We start from the raw sequence: 21,731 nt of genomic DNA on the forward strand, positions 1-21,731 counted from the left end.
GTTTCCCGTTCTCGTCCGCCCACCCCCTGCTCCGTCCCTTCCCCCCCGTCGCGGCTGTCCTTTGCCCGCCCCGCTCCCGCGACCCTGGCCTGAGGGGAGCGAACCATTCAGCCCGCGGGGGTGCTCCGGCCCCGCCGGGGGGCGGGCGCTGCGGCAGGGGGCGGCTCCCGGGGGCGGTGGCGTTCCTGCAGCCGGGCGGGCGGCGGAGAGCGGGATGTGTGGGGAGCGGCGGCGGGAGGCGGCGGTGAGTGCTGGGGAAGCGCTGTCCCGCGGGGTGGGTGACGCCCTCTCGGGCCGCCAGGATGGAAAGAGGCGGCAGGGCCCCGCGGGGATGGGGAGAGGGTCCCTCTCGGATACGCAGGAGCCTGGGCTGACGCCGGCTCAGCTGCTTGCAGCCGTCTCCGTTTTTTGGGCTACTTTTAAGGGAGTTTGTGCCACCATCACCCCCATCCACTCCCCCGCCTCCCGTCCCTTCGCACGTCTGACGGGTGAGGGCAGTGGAGTCCCCCCTTGCCGCCCGGCTCTGCAGGGACCCCGCAGCTGATAGAGACGGGGCTCCCTTCCTCCTTATCCCTGTCGTCGCCAGACGCTTCTCCCTCTTTGTCCGGGTGTTTCCCCTGGTTCTGCCGCGTCCCCGGTGGCGAACAAAGCCTCTGTTCCGGGGGCGCCGGGGACATCCGTCCGAGGTCCGAGGAAGCAAGGGAGGAACGGCGGGGCTTGGCTTTGCTTGGTTTGGTTTTCCATCGTAAATAATCTACCTGGTGGAGGGGAAGACGTGGGACAAGGCTCTTTGTCCGCGATCCTTTGTTCGGCTGGTGGTCTATAAGGGCTCCTGCGTCTGTGCGAGGGCTGCCGTGCCGGCGGGCATGGGTTCCCGGCGCTGAGCCGGCGATGGGTGCCGTCTCGGCATCGCTGGAGTTTAGCGACAGAAACCCGGCGTTACGGCGGATCGGCTTGCGGACGGAAATCGGGGGTTTGGGCTCCATCTCCCCTGATAGATTCAGAGCTCCTAAGTTCCCCCTCGTGTAGCCCTGTCAGCAGCCGGGTGGGATTCGGCGGCACCCGGAGCCCCGCGCTCGGTGATGAGTTCAGCTTGGAGATCAGAGCTTTTCTTGGGAAGATATCTGCCCACGATCAGAGGGAGCAGCGGGTTGAAAACTACGGTCCCCGCTCCTTCTCCTGCCCCAAAGCTGCCTGAGGAATTTACCCATGTCCAGAAGTGTAAATAGACTATCTGCGCTTACATAAAGACTCAAGAGATGGCTTTCTGCTCCTGCCACTGAGTGCTTTCTTGATCTCACACACATGGCTTTTGTCACCAGTTCCTTTTTCCCCCAAATGCTTATCTTGTCAACCTGTCATCTTGTCTCTGTGCCTTGACTCTGCACGTGCCCGAATCCTCTGTGTCTGCATCTTCAGGGCATCTGGGTGAACATGTTGCCAGTCAGAACATGGAGAATATCTCATTTTTGTGCCACACCTTCACTCTCTTTTGGAGGAAGAGGGACACAAGAACAACCTTTTTTGCAGATTTTCATGTTTAGTGAACTTTCTAGTTTTTGCATTCTCCATATTCTTGTGGATAATGTTCTCAAAAATAAGTTATTAACATGGGAAAGGATCAGAGATGGGAGGAAGAATGGAATTGCAAAGGGTGAAGATGGGCTTGCTTTCCCACAGCAGAAGGAAGCAGTGTAGTAAAGAAAGGAGATTAAGTGATGAGAAGATGGGAGAGCTCACTGAGATAAGTTAAAGGAAGAAGGAGGGTTAACTTATCTCAGTGAGCTACCTTTGCTGTCATGGGGAGGGGTAGTCTGAACTAACCGGGTTACAGAAAAAGAGATGCTTTTAGGGCTGTCAAGTAGTGACATCTTACCCTTTCCATATCGTTCATTTTACACAGTTCCTTTAACACACCAGTAATTTATTCTGCTTCCATTTTGACAAATGCTAAATCAACTCATTAGTGTGTCTGTTTTTACTGAGGAAATGGAAATCTTTGCCATCAGCCAGGGCAGGAAGAGTGGCCATTTTTTTTCCATATCAGTTACTGTCTATGCTTATCAGATACAATTATCAACCATACCCTTGGAAGTAGTCAAAGGCATCATTTGACTATTGTTGAGAAGCAACAAAGCCCATCATGAAAAATTTAAAGTATTTTGGGTTTAGATAGGAAGTGGAGATTGGGTGAGGTAAAGGTAGCTGATCCATCTTGAGGCTGGAGTTGGATAAGAAGGATGGAAGATATTTAAGATCTTTTTTGTCTTTTGCACTTGAAGATCCAGAGAAAAGCTGAATTAATCAAAGTAGGTATGGGCAAGTGCTGATGATTGTTAATGAAGAGATTAATGCTGTGTTCACTGTGTATTACTTCTATTTTAATTTGTTAAAATGAATGGTTAAATCTGGTGTGTAATAACTGCCAGCAAGGCAAACAGTGTTTTCCACTGAATTAAACAAGCAGCTATAAAATTATGTTCTGGGTGTTTTGAGCAGGTGCTGTTCATTTAGGATTTGTTTTAGACTGGTGGAGCACATCCAAGATGCCACAGAAATCCAAGGGGATTTTTCCCCTGTAGAAAGAAGGTCCTCCAGAGACTACAGTGTAGAGTGAACTGTGTAAATATGACCAAGATTGAGGCTTTTTTTCTTGCTCGGGTCTTGTGCAGGTGGGGTCAGTTTTTAAGTGAACCACTTCATTTAACTTCCTTTGTTATATAGTAAATTGTGTAACTGCAGGTGTAGCACCTCTGTGCCTCACCTGAGAGAACACAGTCCTGGGACCTGCTGATAAATGCTGCCCCGTGTTGGCACAGGCAGACCCATGGCTTGGCAGCACAGCAGCCACAGCGGTGCCATTCAAGCTGTCACTGCCATGGTGGGGTTTGCCAAGCATGTGTGATGAGAAGCATTTAGTCTGGGGGCATGCTTGCTGCCCTGAGACTGCTGGGAAATGAAGAAGCATTAAAGAGCTAGAGGGGACATTTGGAAATATGGGGCAAACATCCCGGGAAGGAGACAAATTGAGGAGAAAAGGATGAGCAAAACAGGAGAGACAGAAGCTGTCAGAGTAAATGGGCACTAGAGAGAGCTGATTAATGGAAGGAAGTGACAGGCACAAAGTGGCAGTAAAAGAAATCAGCACAGAGGAAAGCAGATCACGGGCAAAGGTTGCCTGAGAGTGGGAAAATGCAGTAGATGGGAGAAAAATGGTAAGGACATGCAAGAAGAAAAAAGAATAAGGGTGGATGAAGCTGTTTTGATTAGTTTTTCTATCTGCTTAGATTTTCTGGGCCTTACCTACCTGTTCTCATTGTATTTGTCAGGAGTGCCCTAGGGGCAAATTTGTCATGTCAAATAGGGTGGGAACAGAGAAACTTCTCTTTAAGGTCTTTCTGCTCTTGTACAGACAGAAATTCTGCTCCTGCTTGATATGAATTTGGATACATAATTGTTTTGCACTCAATACCCTTCCTGAAATTTTAGATTAAGAAAATCTGTTTTATTGAGCTTCAGGAATGAGAAATTGGTCTAGAGTATTTAAATGTATTTATTTGTACACCAGCTATGTTGTTTGGTTTGGGTTTTCTTAGTCTGCACAGTAAGCAGTCGCAGCCCAACAGCAGAGCTTTTGATTTGCCATCTCTGTGTGAAACTTTAAAGTTTCAGTTTGCAAATCTTTTGAGCATACTCAACTTTTCAATAGCAAAGGAGTTAATGAAATAGCATCAGAATGATACCAGGGAGCTTGTCACTACTGTCATGAGATGATACAGTCGTTGGGTCAGATAACTGACTCTGGAACTTAACTACTAGAAAGGTAGTACCAAAATAGAAAAGATGAGTATGGCTGGAGTTTGGCTTGTCCTCTGTCAACCCTATCTTTCTGCATGATGAAAGGAGTTCAGTTTTAACAGAAATTTCTTCTAGTATATTTCTACCTGTCTGGGGCTTTTGTTCCAGCAGAAAAGGATTAACCCTCCTTCTTCCTTTAACTTATCTCAGTGAGCTACTCCAGATGAAACAGTGGTTAGTGTGACTCTAAGGTAAGGAGGGGCAGTGATGTCTACTAAAGTAATGCTGTTTGAGTAGGTGGTCTAATATCTTGTCTTACCAAATGCATGTGATTTAGTTTAGATTCATTGAAATCAGTGCTTTGACAGTTTCAGTTTCAGGTAAGAGTAGCTATGTTATGGCACAAAAGTTAGAAAGCTTCAGCATTTTCCCTAGCATTTTTATTTGTGTCTCATATGTCAATGGCTCTACCCTCAGTTTGTAGTCACCTAGCCATAATGTTTACATAGTAATGAATGTTTTCATTTTTGATGCATATTTAAAATTGTCAGCTGTCGTGACCTGATTAAAATTATTATGTCCATCTATTGGAAAGAGCAATTGATGGGCAATGCCTGCAACATCAATCTGTATCAAATAGGAGAGAATCATGTTATAACAATAAGACAGGATAATTAAAAATGTCATATTTAAGTGCAATTTTTGGAGTAGTCATGTGGGTTGTTACAGTAAAACATATGTGGTTTATGAGTGGGATAATGTTACTCAACACAACAGGTGTTTCCTGTTGCACTATTTTATTTCTTCTTCTTCTCCAGTATCAACATGATAATTTCTCAGAGAAAGAGGTAAGCCATAAGAGCGACTTCCTCTGCCACTCCCTTTTCCACATCGGAAACCTGCAGGGTTGAAAGGGAGTGACTTAGTCAAATATGATTCACAGATATTTGATTTTTAATTCATTTAGTTTTGCTGAAGGTGCCAAGCTGTGAGTTTTAGGAACTAAAACAATCTGCCTATAAGCAAGCCTTATGCTCACTTGCATGCAAAGACCTATGTGTTGCAGGATTTATATCTTGAAAAGACAGGGACTGAACAGATTTCAGGACTATGCTGGCAAGAAGTTAGGTGTAGTTTGGGGTCTAGTGTATTATGTTGTGGGGTAGGAGGAGGAGGAAATTGAGAAGGATGTTTAGGGCAACCTTTAGATCACAGCCTTGCTGAGTTGTCCAGTTTTTGGCAGAGATGACTTTGCTGTCTCATGAAGATGTGTCCATTCATGGGTACAGAGTCTCCACCAAATTATGCAGGTGCCTTTCTGTGAATATATTGTTTTAGTAAGACAGTGGGCTTGAGGAAAGGTGAATTTCCACATAAGTGTTTCAGAGGTAAAGAGTAGATTCCAGTGAGTTTTTCTTTGCCATTGAGCCTATCAAGACTTTTATTTGTAAATAAGCAGAATAAATCATGAATAAAACCAAGTTTGATTTAATCAGGAATAAAACCAGGTTTGATTTAATCAGGAGTAAGTACATTGTCCTCAGATTACACCGGGAAAAGGTAAATGAGCTTGGTGATGGAACAGTCTGTTTATGCATGTAGGTGTGCTATACTGTGGGAAAATGAAATCTCCAGATGCTGAAGCCATCAGCACTCATTCACCAAATTTTGTTCAGAGTGTGAGAATTCAAGAGGCCTTCTTGCTTCCAAAACAATGTGTCTTTCATTGGAATAGTTGAAACAGACCCTAATCATTTGAAGATCTTGCAGCAGCACAAATGAAGCTCTAATGATGTGCAGGGAGTGCCAGTGATGGGCTTTTGTCCCCACCCTGCTTCAGTTGGGGTTTCATCTGTTTTCCGAGAGTGGCAATACACTGCTGTAGGAGTTTCTGAATAGAAATGTCAGAGATAGTAGAAGTGCCAAGAGCTGCAGGGAGACGCTGTTAATGTTCAGTGAGAAACTGAAAATGAAAAAACAATGGAGAGCAAAAAGGCCTTAAAAGATAGGTGGCCAAGTTTGAGAGTTTGCTTTAAAACTGTTTATTATCAGTCACAGAAGGGCATTGATGATGTCTGTGGCACTGCAACCCTCTTGATTGGTAACATAAGAGCAAAGTGGGTGCCAGAGCAGACTCTGCTAAAGGGAGGTAGGTAGCCCAGGCAGAAGTAAAGAATAGGTGATGAAATAAACAAAAGGGCCAGGAGACTTCTTCTCCTTTTTCAATGCCTTTATTAAAAGTGATCAGCTCAGGATTGGGTGGCTCGACGGGTCTGCAGTCTCCGTCGTCTCTCCCAAAGCAACTCAGAGCAGGAGGATATGCGCAGCTCTGTCCGCAAGGGGCAGAGCTGGGGATCAAGTCCTCGTGGGAGCCTTTAGGGCCTGCTGATCCCGTCAGAAGGTACCTTTGCCAGCTCAGTCAGCCTCGTCTCACCGCCGGGGTCGTCTCTCTTGGTCAGGGCGAGAGGCTCTGAAGGTGTTTTGCATCTCTGCAGGTTCAGCATTCGGCTCTTCACGTCTAGACATCACTCCAGTCTCTCAACTCTTAGGTGGCTCGTCGTTTTGGGGTCTTCTCTGTACACCGGGGGACCCATGCTGCATTGTGGTCTTGGAGTCACTTTGCATAGCCCCCCCCACCTTCTCAGGTCTCTTCTACTGTTCGGGAAAGTTCCCACCCTTCTGGGAAAGGTACAACTTAGCCTCGGGCGAGGCTCTGCTGATACAAAAGGAGCGATTAGCCACAACGACTCGTGATTACAATAAGAAAACACGAAGAACTTCAGCAGCTACCCGTGGTCTGGCTGCTTTTTGTAACTTTTTCTCACAAAAAAAATATTACCCGAATTTTGTTCATAACAGGTGAGAAGCTTATGTGCTGGGAAAACTTCTCCCTAAATCTATGGATGAAATGCTGGGAAGTGCTGGGTATACAGGTAGTGTACTTGTGGCTTGGTTGAACTGCAGCTTTTGGCCCCTACAATAAAGTGTCCTCGTTTTGGCTGGGGTACGTTCATTTCTTCCTGCTAGCTGCTACAGCATTGTGTTTTGGATTTAGTATGAGAATAATGTTGATAACACACTGGTGTTTTCAGTTGTTGCTATGTAGTGTTTCTGTTGAGTCAAGGACTGTTCAACTTATGCCACACCAGTGAGGAGGCTGAGGGGGCATGGGAAGTTCATAGCTGGGACAGCTGGCCCAAGGGATATCCCACATCCTGTGGCATCATAATCAGCATATAAAGCTGGGACAAGAAGGGTTTCCTAGGGGTTCAGTTCCTTATTTTGCTTTGCTTTGTACATGACTTTTGCTTTATCTATCAAACTGTCATTATTTTAATACATGTTTTCACTCTTTTATGGTTCTCTCCCCCATCCTGGGTGGGTATTAGCAAGCAGCTGCAGGGTCTGAGTTGCCAGCTGGGCTTAAACCACTGCACAAGGGAAAGGAGTTCTTACTGTAAAGCCACCCAGTGTTATAATATCTTAAAATTGGAATCCTTTGTTTGACTCTCTGCTTGAGTTGTGAATCATTGTTTCTTCTGGTTGTTAGTGAAACAAAACTTAATTTGGCTTGGGCACTGTAGAGATGAACATGATTGGTAATGCTGTATACATTCACTTCAGATGACTTTATAAATCCCAGATGAAATAATTTTGCTTCATTCCAGACAAGGCAGAGCGTGGCATGTGCTCTGTTACAAGAGTCAGCCTTGCTGGAGACCCTGCATAACCTTATCTAGAAGAGTATGATTTCATGAGAGTAGATATACTGTGGATTTTGAGCTATTTGTTACATTAGCTCATTAATTCACTCATTGTTTCTTGGTTTTGCTCACAATGTAAAGTTTTTTAAAAAGTTCTTTTCTCTTGTAAATCCAATTATTACTAAGTGATGACTTCTCTGATCTCTCATCCTCTAGGAAAGGAGATGTGTTAAAAAATACAGGTGTTAGAATGGTCGGTGCTACTGCCTAACTCGTGTCCCCAACAAACTTCTCCTGTCAAAAAGCAGACTGAGTTAACATTCAGGCAATGCAGTCAAACCTCTACTCAACACTCACTGCAACTGGCTCAGCAATAGAGGCAAGAAAGGCTCTTTTGCAAGGTTTTATTCCAGCAGAGTAATACAGTCGCTGAAGGGAAACCTGACGGGAAAGAGAGCGAACCACCTGGAGCAGGCAGCTTATGAAGGGGAGGGGGTGGGGGGCAGAGCTAAGGGCTGGGCAGATGGGACTGACCCGCCTTCAGGGGAAGTGGGATGGCCCCCAGGCATGCCAAGCCAGTCAGGGGACAGGGGAAGGAGTAACCAGAGGAAGTTGTGACACAAAAGGTCCATTTGGGAGTCAGTTTTTCCCCTGCAGGAGGACTAACTCTTAAGGTGAGTAGTCACTGATGTTTCTAGAGCTGAGGTCTTGGGGTTTGACCAAGGGGAGGGAGTTTGTGGGATGCTATAATGTGTGATGAATTCTCAAACATGAAATGAAACCATATAAATATTTAACCTTAAAAAAGGTTATTAGAAAACCCAAGTATTCACCAAACTGAATAAAAGATTGTATTTTTAATTGCATAGAGACCCTTCCCTTAATCAGCATATAAAGCTGGGAGAGTTTGTCACATTGATTAAGTGGTAGCTGTCATCTCACAAGATAGGAAGGATGAGGTTTTTGGTGGTTTTTACCATAAATCACAGGACATAAATCAGAGATATGGGAAATGCAATGAATCTTCCTGTTTTTTTAACCAACCCTTTGTTCTGTCTTCTAATTCGAAGTTTTCCCTGTTTCATTTTTCTCTTCAATGATACGGTGACATCTTTGTTGCAGACATCTGTGAAATGTTGAGTGTCACTAGTTTTCTGTGTTAAGTTGAACATGGCCTGAAAAATTAAATTTTTGGTTCTTTTCTGGGGACCTCTGGGCACAAAGTGCATTTTTGATAGAGATAACACAAGCAATATGCCAAGGTGTCAACATAGTGGCAGTATTAACTGGATTTGTGTCATGATCCTTCAGTGTTTGGTCTGCAGACAAGTGGGAGAGCCACTGTCACCTCTTGCTGGGGTCAGCTGCCTGTGGCTGCAGCTGTGCTTGGGGTCCAGGGGCAGTCCCCAGCCCCGCTCCAGCAAAGCTGGGTGCCTGGGATGCTGTGCAGGCTTTGAGTTTGGAGGATCTGTGGCAAGCTGGAAAGAGCTAGCAAAGGGATCTGTCAATGGATTGGAAGACAAATGAGGTAAAAATGATGGTAAATGTCTCATGTCAATAAAATAACCTTCTGAGGATGAAACTTGGGTTGTAAAGCTCTCTGCTGTCCAGGTTCTTCCCCATCAGCTGCTCTGGAGAATTTCAGTCCTGTTGTGCTGGAAAGCCTGGACATGTGGTGAGTCTCTTCAGGAGCTGGGGGGCTTCCTGTTCTCTGGTTCCTTGGACAGTAGTGCCATTTTCGGGGAACAGTGGATTATGTGATGTTAAAGGAACCTGCATCTTGCTGTGAGGGGCAGAATATGCACAGTGGGGTTAAAACTTTCTTTAGGACTGAGAAATGACCTCTATAGAGAAAGAAAAAGCACTGCAAAGTGAGGCCAGCACAGGGGGATTCCTGATGAACAGAGGGAAAGGTCTGGCCTCTCTTGGGAGAGCAGCTTGTGGGGGGCAGGAGAGGCAAAAGGCAGAGGTCAGAGAGAAGGAGCCTCCCTCCACAAGGATCAGCAGCCAGCTCCCTTCTCCCAGGCCTGTCTTCCCAAGAGAATAACATGAAAAAGCATGGCACAGAAAGTCTGTGCACCACAGACCTGCAACCTTGGGGCTGTGATGACTGCAGTTAATTAAATAGGTGGCTTGTCTCTAGACAGCCCAGACATCTGTCTCCATTCTTTACTTGTTTTTCTGACACATTTATATTTGCTTGTCCAGAGCTAAGCCCAGAGGACTTACAGATGGTCATCATTAATTTTGTCACTTGATGCAATTAAATTTTTTTTTCTCAACCTTTTAAAAACAGATGTGTATAAAAAATAAATAAATCTGTTAATAAGCAACTCACTAGAGGTCTTCTATTTGGATTTAGATTTAATTTTAATTTTTAGTGGCTGGGATTCAATTTTGGCATTTCTTTTAAACCAAATCTCTCTTGTAGCCATATAAATTTTTAAATTTGATCTTAAATAAACTTTTAAGTTTCCCTTTGCATCCCTTGTCTGGCTTCTTTGGAAACTCAAAAATCATTACATACCAACACATTTTCTTTGTTTTGTATGGGTTTATTCATGATTGCAGGATGCTGGTGTTGTGTGGGCTGAACTTGGGCTATGGGCTTTCCAAATAATGTCTTCAGCAGCAAAGTGAAACTTTGTTAGTGATTTCTTAAGGAAGCCACAGTATTACAGACAAAACTCAGGAGGTGTGATTAGTAACTGCCTGTACAGAGTCAGGATCATAGATAATGGCTTGTTATGAAAAGTAATTATATATACTTTTAAAAGGATAAACCAGCTGCAGACAGGTTTTGGCACTTTTTTTTTTTTCCACAGTCACCATATTAAATGTGGACTGTCCTTTCTAAATATCTTTTAACATATTTCTTTCTGAGTTTTCTCTGGAAATTTTACCATAAGAAAAGCTAATTGTGTTCTATATTATGCACTTGAAAAATGTTCCCAGGATACTCTTCTTAACAGAATGCTATTTTTTTTCCTTTTTTACTTTATTTGCAGGTCAAAATTTATCTGTTTCACTCAAATTAGTGTCATTTTAACCATCCAATAGAAGAGAAATATGATGCCAAACAGAAGTAACCTCTCCTCCTTCCAGAATGTTGGATCAGGTAATCAATTAAACTGAAGTTTATTTGTAATGCACTGAGATCTTTCAGAATTTCTAATTTACTTTGGTCCTTTAATTCTCTTGACACATGGATAAGATCAGTGCTCTGTTCTTATTCCATGTCTAACTCCATTTACCAGGCAGAACTAGGCACAGCTGGATATGCTACAGACAGCCAACCCTCCCCCATCACTTTAATGCCTGTCTGTAATAGATATCAGTGACTCCCAGCTAAACAACTCAGGAAAGGAAGAAAAGGAATGAGAGAGGGAAAATAAAAATTAAAAAAAAAAAAAGAGGAAGAATTTTCTTCTGTAGCTCCAGGCAGCAAATACTTTGCTAAACAGAGGACCCTTGTGCTGAGCATGAAAACTGGATCTGACCTGGATGCAGGATGGGTTCAGGACACGTCACAAGCTGAAGCTCCCATCCTCAGTCTCTATAGATGCATGCCAAGACAGCATCAGCCAGGATGTGTAACACATCCTGGCATATTCATCAAGTTTCTACTCAAACATTACCCTAAAGATAAACAAAACAAACAAGATATGGTTGGTGGGAATGTTTTACTTAAACGCGTGCTGTTGTCCAGTTGGGATTTAACTGTGTGACTGCGGGCTCTGTGGCACTGGAAGCAAAAAGAAGAACTGGCATAAGGGATAGTAGAAAAAAGCTGAACTGGAGTGGCTACATGAAGGTATTGTGACCTTTTCTTACTGTACTTGCTTGGATTTCAAGCACAATGCACCCTTCACTGCTTCACTGTGGTGAACAGGCATGAAAGTTTCCATGAGCTAACTTGTTTTTTGGCTAAAGCATTCAGTCTTTGAAGGATTAAATGTGTCCTACTGCTGTTGCAAGGGAGTAATGAACAATTATTAATGTCCTATTAATATGTCTGCCAAGCTATTTATAGAGGAGCCAGTGAAATTTCTGCAAAAATATTTGAACTTAGCTGTGTTAGTTAAGGTTTGGACAGTAAAAATTTCATATGAAATTAGATTTCAGTTTTAAGAGAGATTTGGAAGAGGCGAGGAGAAAGAGAGACTGAGATGGAAATTAGGGTCCATTCCGCAATGAAAGGTTAAGTATAAAAGGCATATAAATTGTGTTTTACATCTGGGCTCTTAAATAAATTCAACATCTTTTTCCATAAAACACCACTAATACCATGAATACTTGATTTATCCAGATGATGTTTTCTTGTCCTGTGAAGAGTTCTTTTGAATTTGGGTCACATTTATCCTTTTGTTCATTTGAAATTCATCATTGCTGTTATCAAAATTTATGAAAATAGCTAAAAAATGCCAAGTAAAATATTGCAATATAAGAAATGGCAGTTTCAGTGCTCAAGGTGGTGATGGTGTGATGGAGAACTCTGTGAGCTCTCTGGTTCAAAGGCAGCTTCAATAGTTATATCATCATAATGAGTGTGTTAAAATTATAAATATAATATAAATCCCAGAATTACAGCCAGCATAAAATATTAAATTCTGTGTAGTGGTAGACTTGAGGTTTAGTTTTGAAGATGGAAGTTAATGCTTTTGGCCGCTACCAGAGCTTGTAATTAACAACAGCTTAACCGGGTCCAGTGTGGTCAAGAAGGTGTTGTATTTTACTTTGAGTTTTGTGTTTATGTTCCCTAATGCTGGCTCCTTTTATCTTCTGCCTACTCTATTCCATTAGTAGTGATGGTTACCTTTGTTCTCAAACTTATGGCTTTTTTCCTTAATAACCGAGGAAAAGCTGTTGTTGCATGCCTGGTGGTGCAGGGGAGGCCTGGGCAGCAGAGCACTGCTGATGCCCTGGACAGTGGTGAATTCCAAAGCATTGTGCCTTATCAGTAAGGAAGGTCCCAGAAACCCCTGTGAAGAATCCATTGCCACCTTCCACAAGATCTGAACCTAGTGATTCTCAATGAAACCAGGTCATATGAGCTCTGGTGGCGGACAGGAGTCCCAAATTCTGTCTCTTAGTTCATGTAATTGCACGAAGCAGTACTTGGACTAAAGTACTGCCTTTGAGGACGTTAAGGGCACTTTACACATTAGTTTTTCCCTCTGAGGACAATCTGAGATTCAATTTCTCATGAGGAAGCTGAAGTCATAGCTGAAATGTGACTGAGCCAAGAGTAAATCCCAGATTCGACCCTTATTTTCAGAAACTCTTGCTGGCACTTCAGTAACTGACACTCAGGAGTGCTTTATGAGTTGCAGGTGTAGACTAGCACAAACCAGGAGCTGCTGTAAATATTAATGATGTCATTTCTACATCAGCTGAGGTCTAAGTGCAAATCTGCTGGGGGTCCAGTTTATCTCCTGCAGTAACTGGCACTGTCAGGAGCTGAATTATTTTCTTTGCTTTTGGCAAAGTGGAGCTCAGAACTGTATGCTAGAGCTTGATACATTGTTGAACAATAACATCCAGCAGAGCGAAGGCTTTTTTGGTCTGTGCTCTCTTCCTGAATATAAATTAGATTTTTGCAAAATCATTAGGATCTGGAACCTTTCCCTCAGCAGTATTTTTAATAGTCATGTGGTTTTGTTGTTTTGAATTAAGTCATGCAACCTAGCATTCTGCTTCCTTAAGGTTGTCTTTTAACCAAAGTGTTCTTTGCAGAGGTAGTTGCAGCCTTGTATTTTTAAAGCAATAAGCTGAAACACCTTGAAAAATGTGACTTGATTTTGTACTTTCCCATTAAACTTTGCAGGACCATCCACTAAGCAAAAAGGTAACAAATTCCTACTGAGCTTTAAATTGAGCTTGCTAGTTTGTTTGGGCTCAGATGCTCTAGCTGCCCAGATTAAAGGGAGAGGTGATCCACAGCAGTGTCTTATGTCTTTGGCCCTGGGAGACCTGAATTGGATTCTTTACTCTGCTGTCTGCGTTGTATGTTTTCCTTGTGCCTCCGTTCCTCAGCTGTAAAACATCGGGGCAATAATTCTTCCTTACTTCATGGATATCTCAAGAGGCTCAGAAATATAAAGGCTGAGCCACAGGCTCCTGCAAAGGATTGGACAGCGAAGAAAGAGTCTAGCCTCTCTCCAATTGTGTTGCTGATTTTTGTATGGTTTTGTGCCTCTACCCCTTCTTTTTCAGTCTCCCATCTTTTGCGGAAACACATGGGAAAATTGTGCATCTCCTCCTTTGCTTAGTGATCTGAGACACATTTACTACGAGCACAGTTGTTGGGGTAGATGAAACAAGAAAGCCTTATAAATATGACTGCCTGGCAAAAGATTTTGAGAATATAGAAACTATAAGTGAGATTGAAATGAAAGCAACCTTTGAGATCCCTTAGTTGTAGTTGAACAACGGGAAAACAATGATGTGACCAGCTGAATGTAATCCCCCCTGGAGGAAACAATTCCCTCTACAAGCAGGCAGGCCTAAGAGTCAGAGCAGGCCCTGCAGCTTGGCAGATAGGGCCCAAAGAGTAAGATTTAGGGTTTAAAATGTAAACATAGTATGGTAATGTAGTGATTCTTATAGGTTGTATAGAAATGTTGTAGGATATGCATGCTGTAGTAGATTAGTTAATGAGAATCTGAATATTCAACACTGAAGATGATTTATTGTATTGTAACGAGAACTTCTGTCTCTTTTCTCTCTTTTCTCTCTTATCTCTCTTCTCTCTTATCTCTCTTCTTCGGCTTTGTCTTGCTCTCGCTCTTCTTTGAGCTCTTTTCTCTCTTTGTCTCTTTGTCTTCTCCTCTACACTTCTTCACCCCCTCCTTTCTACATGCTCTCCACTCTTAACCCTTTGCCTTTAACTCTTACACTTTAAGCCTCTCTTCTCTCGGGCCTGCTCTGAGCTGCGGCTGGCAGCTCCCAGCAGGGCCCTTCACCCCTGCCCTTTGCAATAAACTGCACGTTATACCACTTGGCTTCAAAGAGATCTCGTCTGTGTCCGTCCCAACCATGTGACCCCCCGCAACTTCTACACACAGTAATTATTGCAAAAAGTGTTCACATTATTTTGCAGGCATGTGCATGCAAGAGTCTATTTACTTGCTAATTTTTTTTTCTCGTTTGGTCTTCTTTACAGATTCCAGCAAGATTATGGCAGACTATAGCCACTCACAGAACCAGATGGAGTTACAAAATGCTAATTTGGGAAAGGGTTCTGTGTCAAATTCCCCTGAAAGTAGTCTCCAAGATATTATGGAAAACCTCAACACAAAGAAATATTCATCAACTCTTAAATTTAAAACAAATGGGGACTATGCTGGCTCTTATTTAACCCTTTCACAACCTATGCCAATTAAGCCTAATCCTTCCACCAGTGTTAAAAATATGCACTCTATTAACAAAATTCAAGGAGGGAAGCAGTTCCCCTGTGAAAGCCCATATCATACAGATAAAAGTATCTCTGCAAAGCATTTGAGTTCCATATCAGGCATGTCTCCATCCCTCAGTGGGTATAGTTCTGGAAGGGCAGATTTTGACATTTATGCCAGCAGAGAAAATGAAAAATCCCTTGGACACATGGAAAAGTTTCACTACTCAAAGTACAGTCAGAGAAATAAATCTTATGACAACATCTACTTCCCAGGAATGCTGGAATCCAAGAAGATCTCAGGCTCTCTTCTGACTATGTGGAATGGAAGCTCAGGGAATGAGCTGATGCTTTCACCTGGTAGCAATTCTGGGGCAGCCAGCATGCCTTCCAGCCCAAAGCAAGGCAGGAGGATGAATGCTGAAAACAGTCTGGCCCTTCACATAAAACCAGTGAAGTACAAGGATGAGCTGATGGAAACTCTGGGTTCACGGCCAAGGAAATACTCTGGTGGATCTCTAAGTCATATGGGAATGTACAGTCGTTCCCTACCCAGACTTTATAAATCAACAGAAAACCAGCTGGTGCCATTTTTGCCCCCCAGAAGCTCTCTGGGTAATAGTAAAAGGAAAAAACTTGGAGAAAAAGATCTATCTCAGAATGCTTTCGATGCTGATAATTACCTGAATTTTTCTTCTTGCAGCTCAGGGGTTTCACCACATGTAAACTCTGTCTCCAGGAGTAATCCTTATGTCAGTTCAACTCTCAGTGTTCCTGCAAGCCCTCGTATTGCTAAAAAAATGCTTTTAGCACCTTCTTCCCCATATCTCCCTGATGATTTTGACAGACTTGGACTCTCAGGAACAAGTCCCAGTAGTTCTTTCTCCCCAGTGGATTTTGACAGGTCATTCTCTGTCCGAAGAAACCTTTCCACCAGTTCCATGGAACTTGATGACCCAGATCTGGAAAGTTACAGACAGACGCCAAATTCTCTGCAAACATCCATGCAAGAGCGGAAGAACAGCATTAGCTCGGTTTCAGGAAGGGAAGACCTCATGGACTATCACAGGAGGCAGAGAGAAGAGCGACTTCGGGAGCAGGAGATGGAACGGCTGGTAATTTTTTCTCTTCCTCTTAATTATCTGTGATACTTAACATTTGCAAAACACCCATCCCAGGTCTAGCCATCAGGAAGGTACAGCAAAGAATAAGCTGCTCTGTTTTGAAATTCACATGCAGCCCGCTCCAGACACCTTGTTTATTATCACAGTCCATGAAGCTGACACTTACAAAGCATGCTGCTTGGATAGACAGTACCATTCAGCCACCCTGGAAAAATGCTGGAACCCATGTAAATTTTGTTCAGTTATCCTGCAGGCTGTGTTAAAATGTCCATGTACATAAAACCCAAAAACTACATTGCAGGGATCCTGCAGGACTTTTTGTTTTAGATGATGGCACTGTTTTGTGATAAGTGGGCAAAGAAGAAGAGATTCTGCTCAGCCTTGTGTGCTGCAGAGTCAGGTGTACATTGGTGTGGGCTAAACGGCCATCAGCAGACTTTTTTCTTCTTAGTTTTCATTTTTTCTTTCTGAACGTGTTCATTAAAATAGAGGCCTCCTTGCTTCTCCCCCTCCCAAGATGGAGAGTAGCAGAGGGGAGCAGTTTATCTCCTTGTCTCAGTCAGTGTAAAGCAGTGCATACTGCCTCAGCTTGGGATTATTTAGATAGTAAAATATAATTTATGTTTACTGAAACAACTTGTGTGTAGGAAAAATAAAAAGGTCTCCAGAACCTACAGAGGTATTTGAAACAGTTTGTTATTGAAACTGTCTCTAGAAGAGCACACAACAGTTCCTCCAAAGGGTTTTCAAAGTGGCTTTGGGACTCTCTGACCCTATTAACATGTGTTCATATTTTATCATCCACATAGAAGCAGAGGTCATTAGATGGGCCAGTTGGTATTCCTGAGTCTTAAATTTGAGACACTAATGTTACATTTGTGTGCCTTAATTCACATCTTATGAATTTGAGCAAAATGGCAATAGGATTCTCTTGAACCTGTCTAGTTTGCATACAGACAGCAAGCCTGCAGGAAAAGTCACTTTCTGGGCAGGGTGGAGGTGAAAAGCCATGGGGAAGATGGATGCAGGGGTAGTGGGAATCTGGGAGAAGGGGATGCCTGTCAATGACACTAGCAATGACCTGGTGCCTATGCAGGGCCACAGTTCCCATCTTGAACCACACGAGGGAGCAGGTTTAGGCTAAAGAACTGTAACCCAGTGAGATGTCTCCCCTTCCCCCATCTCACCTATGTCCTTGATGCAAGCTGGTGAGGAGGCTGTTATGCAGACAGAAGTCTGCCTTTTCCTCCCCATTCCACTGATCACTGTAGTTTATAAGATAACCACTGTTGTTTGCAAGATGTGAAAAAGTCTTTGCCTGCTCAAAGACTGGAGTGTTCAGGCTCAGGTGTGAGAGGCAGGCAGGCACTGCCCCCTCCCCACTCCATGAGTGTCAGGGCAAGTCCACCCCTGCTCTGCTTTGCTCCCCAAAACCTCTGCTGGCTCCCCTTGAAGCTGCAGCTTCTCAGGAGCAGGGACTGAGCTCCCCAGGGCAAGAAGGACTGGCTGTGAGTGAAATGGCTGGAGGGCTTAGGACAAAGGTTTTGGGAAACATGTTTCTCCCTCTTCTTGCTGCCTTTGTGCTGCCAACCCTCTGCTCCTTTCAGTAATCTTCTCCCATCCTGGTGTGTTGTGTGTGCAGTGGTGATTGCTTCTTTGCTTCTTATCAGAAGGTTTTGCAGGCAGTCATGCTGTAAAACCTGAGATAATCAGTCATAAAAGCAACGTATTTGTATTTCAAAGAGAACAGCCCTTTTTTTTTTGTTTTAATTATTATTTGTGTTGAGGGATGAAAGATACTGGGTTGTTTCAATATTCAGTGGTGCTCATAGTCATTCTGGTTTTATATTTGGATGAAATGGCTACATTCCCACCCCTCAGTATTTCCTCTTGCTCACCAAGACTTCCTTCAAGTCCCAATTCTTCAAAAAGAGAATTTGCTTACTGTTTTTCCAAAGCTTTTGAAAACAAGATGATGTTCTGTGTGTTGCATATTTGAGCATGAAGGATTTTCCTCCTGCTTGAGGTCATCTTATACTCAAGATCCCATATCTGCTCCATTCTCTATTTACTAGAGCTATCTGATAGAAGAGCGAAATATCAGGACAGTGCATCCTTCCACTGGTTTGAGAATCTGAAAAATGTCATAAGCAGATTTGTAGATCTCTTAGAAGCAGAAAGATATATATTAAAAAGTCCACACATCAGTTCTTTGTATATTAGAGTCTGTCCTGTTCTGGTGTTATTTTACTTTGTCCTTCTGTATGGATCTCTGTCCAAGGATAGTCAAGGATCTGTCCAAGCAGGGTCTTGATATATCCAGCCAGAGCTTCCAAAGAACAATTTTGTTTGCCGTTGTGTACTGACATGGGCAAAGGATCCATGTCTGCTCAGGTCTCTCTTTTTTTATGGGGTTGGAGAAGGTATGAATAAAAAACCCCAACTAAAGAAGCACTCATGGATATCAAAACTCTGTGCTCTGAGCTTGCAGTACTATGTAAAAGCCCAGGCTGAGTAGCTGGTAGGTAAATGGCAGGAGAAATGTAGTCTCTCTGTGCACAAGTGTTAGGATTTTCCCTACTGGGTTTTTGAAGCACAGTAGGGAGAACAAAAGTGTAGGAATACTCAAATATGTCCATCAGAAAAAATAACACTCTTTTTTAGAGGACTAGACTGCCCTGTGGCCCACATAAGAAGTGGAGACTGTCTTTCTTCGCACCAGCACTGCCTCTGTTGCTATTCTGCTGGCACAGAGTGGCTTGAAAGTATTCTAATTGATAGGTGATATTCACTTCCGGATTTTTTTGGTAGTAAAATCCCTGCACTCATTGCAATTTGACCTAGTATCTGCCCTTGAACTCTTCTGTTTACTTTCACTTGTTTACTTTTTCTTTTCCATATAAATTATTCTATTTACTTGTGTTTAGTTTGCTTTTAAGTGTCAGAGGCTCTTCTGGAAGTTTGCATTTAGAGCTCCTGCTGCAACCTGCATACGAAAAGAAATTATCTGCCATCATTGCCCAAATAAATAACCAGAGATTTAAAAAAAAAAAAAAGAAAAAGTAGAAATAGTGAAAATATGCAGGTTGGTTTTTCTTTAATTATTTAAAAGTCCAAGTTTTAATTTGTTTCTGTGCACCAAATACAAAAGACACATAAGTAGTTGTGTAGGATTTGGTGTTTTTCCATATCTGTTTCTTTAGATCTGCTGTCTGTGGCTGAATTCACATAAATTAGCTGAAGACTGGTGCCCCTTCTGCTTTGCCAGCCTGTTCCTTTGTGGCTTGAAGAGCAGGGGAAGCTGGCATTCTGAGTCCTGCCATCCCCGCTGGTGCTGGTGCTCGGGGCTGATGGGCTGTGGGAGCAGGTGGGGCAGCCACAGCTGCCCCTGGCACAGGCAGCAGGGTCACGACCTGCTTCTGCTTCCTCTGCAGCCCAGCTGACCGGACATCGCGTCCCACCATGGGATGTTTATAGGAGCTGTACACAAGTAGAAGTTGGAGTAGCTATTGCTGACACTAGCCCAGGAGCCTTATAAACAAGGAGAAAGTTACTGCTGTGATCTAATAATATTCCATGTAATTCAGTTAGCTTTTTTTTTATTATTATTATTATTATTATTATTATTATTATTATTATTATTATTATTTAAAGAGGAAATCTCACTCTTTTTTTTTTTTTCCCTGAGATGAAAGCCCAGTTGTAGCTGCTGGAACGATAAGGGGCTCTTTTTCTTCAGGTGATATGGGGCTTGGGAGTGGAACTGCACAGGCAACATAGTTTAGTAGATATTAAGGGTCGTCTGTTTTCTTTGATAGCTACTTGTTTAAATAACACTAAAGTTTTCAGTACTGGTTTTTAGGCAGTACAGTGTATTTCCTCTAGATGGTGGTAGGTACCTAAAAATTAGATGTGCAGTAGGTTCATGATGCCTTCCATTGCCCAGCTGTCCATAGGAATCTGTGAACATACATAAACATTGTTAATGAAGTTTTAGTAGACCCAGGATTTGTACTGGGAGAGGTTTGAAGTTATCAGTGCTTGAATGAGCAGTAATAAAATTCAAGGGGCTTATTCCGTAGTCCACTTTGTCACAGTCAGAAGAGCACTGAATTTCATTAGTGTATTCAGAAGTAGGGAATAATACAGAATATCACTATGCCTAGTTTGCATTGATGCCTTGCAATTTAGTAAGATGTTCTTATGCAAAGGGAAAATGAAATGAAACTGTTTGGGGGTTTTTAAGATGGTACTGCTTTAAAATCATGGTTAATGGAGCTTATGTACATCTTCATATGGTTTGTGGAAAACCTCATATACATGTTTTATAAATCTATATTGGCACTGTGTCTTTCTATAGACCTTTAAAGCATAAAGTACCCAAGCTGTATGTAAAACTGTAAGTGATTAGCTCTTAAAGGAGTCCGAGCCAAGTAGACAAAGGTAGCTTCAAGGTAATTTTTCCCACCACTAGTATTTGACAGTCTCTATAGTTTTACAGAATAGCTACTTAATATCATTTAGTTTTGTAATTGAATAAGTGCTGTATAATAGGATAAAACCCCCTGCAGAATGTAACTAATATTGATGACTCCCTAACTTTCCAGGAACATTCAGTTTCAATTGTGTTGTAAAACATTTCTGTGGTCTTTAATAACACCCCATTTCTGTGGGGTCTTTAATAAGCCAAAATTTGGATTACATACGCCTAATTTTTGCAGCTATATGTATTATGTAAATTAACACTCAGGTCCAGGAAGAAATCAATTACAGGAGACCTGTTCTCATTTACAGAACGTAAGTACTGCTCTGTAACTCTGGTCTTCAGGCTCCTGCCCTCAGTGTGGTTTGAAAAGGAGCATCTGCATAGGTACTATAGTGACAAAAGGGATGAACAATGCTGTTATTTTGGCAGCCAGTGGCATTCCCTCAGGAGCAGAACACATGCCTTGGGTACAAGAGCTAATTCTTGGAAAGTCATCTGCTCAGCTCTTCCCTGCAGGCTGTCTCTGCTCTGTGCCACTGCTCTCTCCTGCTTTTACCAGTCCGTTTCTCCTGTGCCTGATCTGGGAAGGAAAGGACGAGGCACACCTGCACCTCTGCTGTGACCTGGGCCTCTCCACACTGCTTCTCTGTGCAGGTGTCTCTGCTGTCACATCACAGCTGCCTCTGAGAGTGGGACATGAAATACAGGTGCTGCTTCTGAAAGCTGTGCTACTGCTGGTAACTTTGGAGCTGAAGCACTAGCTATAGCAAAACAAGGACTGGCAGTAAGAAAACAAACTAATCTGGAGTGAGAAAATGGTGCAAACTGGAAGGAAGGGAAAGAACACTTGCAAATTGTTCAGTCCCAGTTCAAGTTTATCATTGAAATAAGCTCCTCAGAAATGTAGCACAGAAGGAGAAAGCTTTCTTCAGCCTCTCCTTCATGAGGTAGTGAATGTACATGTGAGAAAGAAAGTTTGGGGGTTTTCTGCAGCTGTCTTCTCCAGTCTTTCTGCCTTTCTCCCCACCATCCTTTTTTACTAGCTCCTGTTCCCAGCTTTTGCTGAGAAAGTGGTGGTTTGTTTGAGCAACTGTAGGAAAATTTTTCTTTGGCAGCTGAAAAGTGCAACAGCTTCTCCAGGCAAAGGGAACCTGGCTGCATGGACTAGCCATACTTCATGTTAGTCTATGTCACAAGGGATAGACTACATATGTATTTTTAAT

At 43.0% G+C, this 21,731-nt stretch overlaps 1 protein-coding gene across 3 annotated transcripts in view; it reads left to right on the plus strand.

Moving 5' to 3' along the window:
- The first annotated feature begins 218 nt into the window (after positions 1-218).
- The window catches only part of PHLDB2 (pleckstrin homology like domain family B member 2), a 65,803-nt gene continuing 44,290 nt past the window's right edge, over positions 219-21,731 (plus strand). For all 3 annotated transcript variants that reach the window (XM_054270282.1, XM_054270283.1, XM_054270284.1), the window contains exons 1-3: positions 219-244; positions 10,511-10,620; positions 14,668-16,013. In XM_054270282.1, the coding sequence (XP_054126257.1) occupies positions 10,572-10,620; positions 14,668-16,013 (1,395 nt within the window). In that variant the 5' untranslated portion in view covers positions 219-244; positions 10,511-10,571. The remainder of the gene's footprint in view (positions 245-10,510; positions 10,621-14,667; positions 16,014-21,731) is intronic.

Source organism: Melozone crissalis, unplaced genomic scaffold, assembly GCF_028551555.1.
Source record: "Melozone crissalis strain CALT ecotype California unplaced genomic scaffold, PUWL_Pcris_2 ptg000009l_1, whole genome shotgun sequence".
Lineage (NCBI taxonomy): Eukaryota > Metazoa > Chordata > Aves > Passeriformes > Passerellidae > Melozone > Melozone crissalis.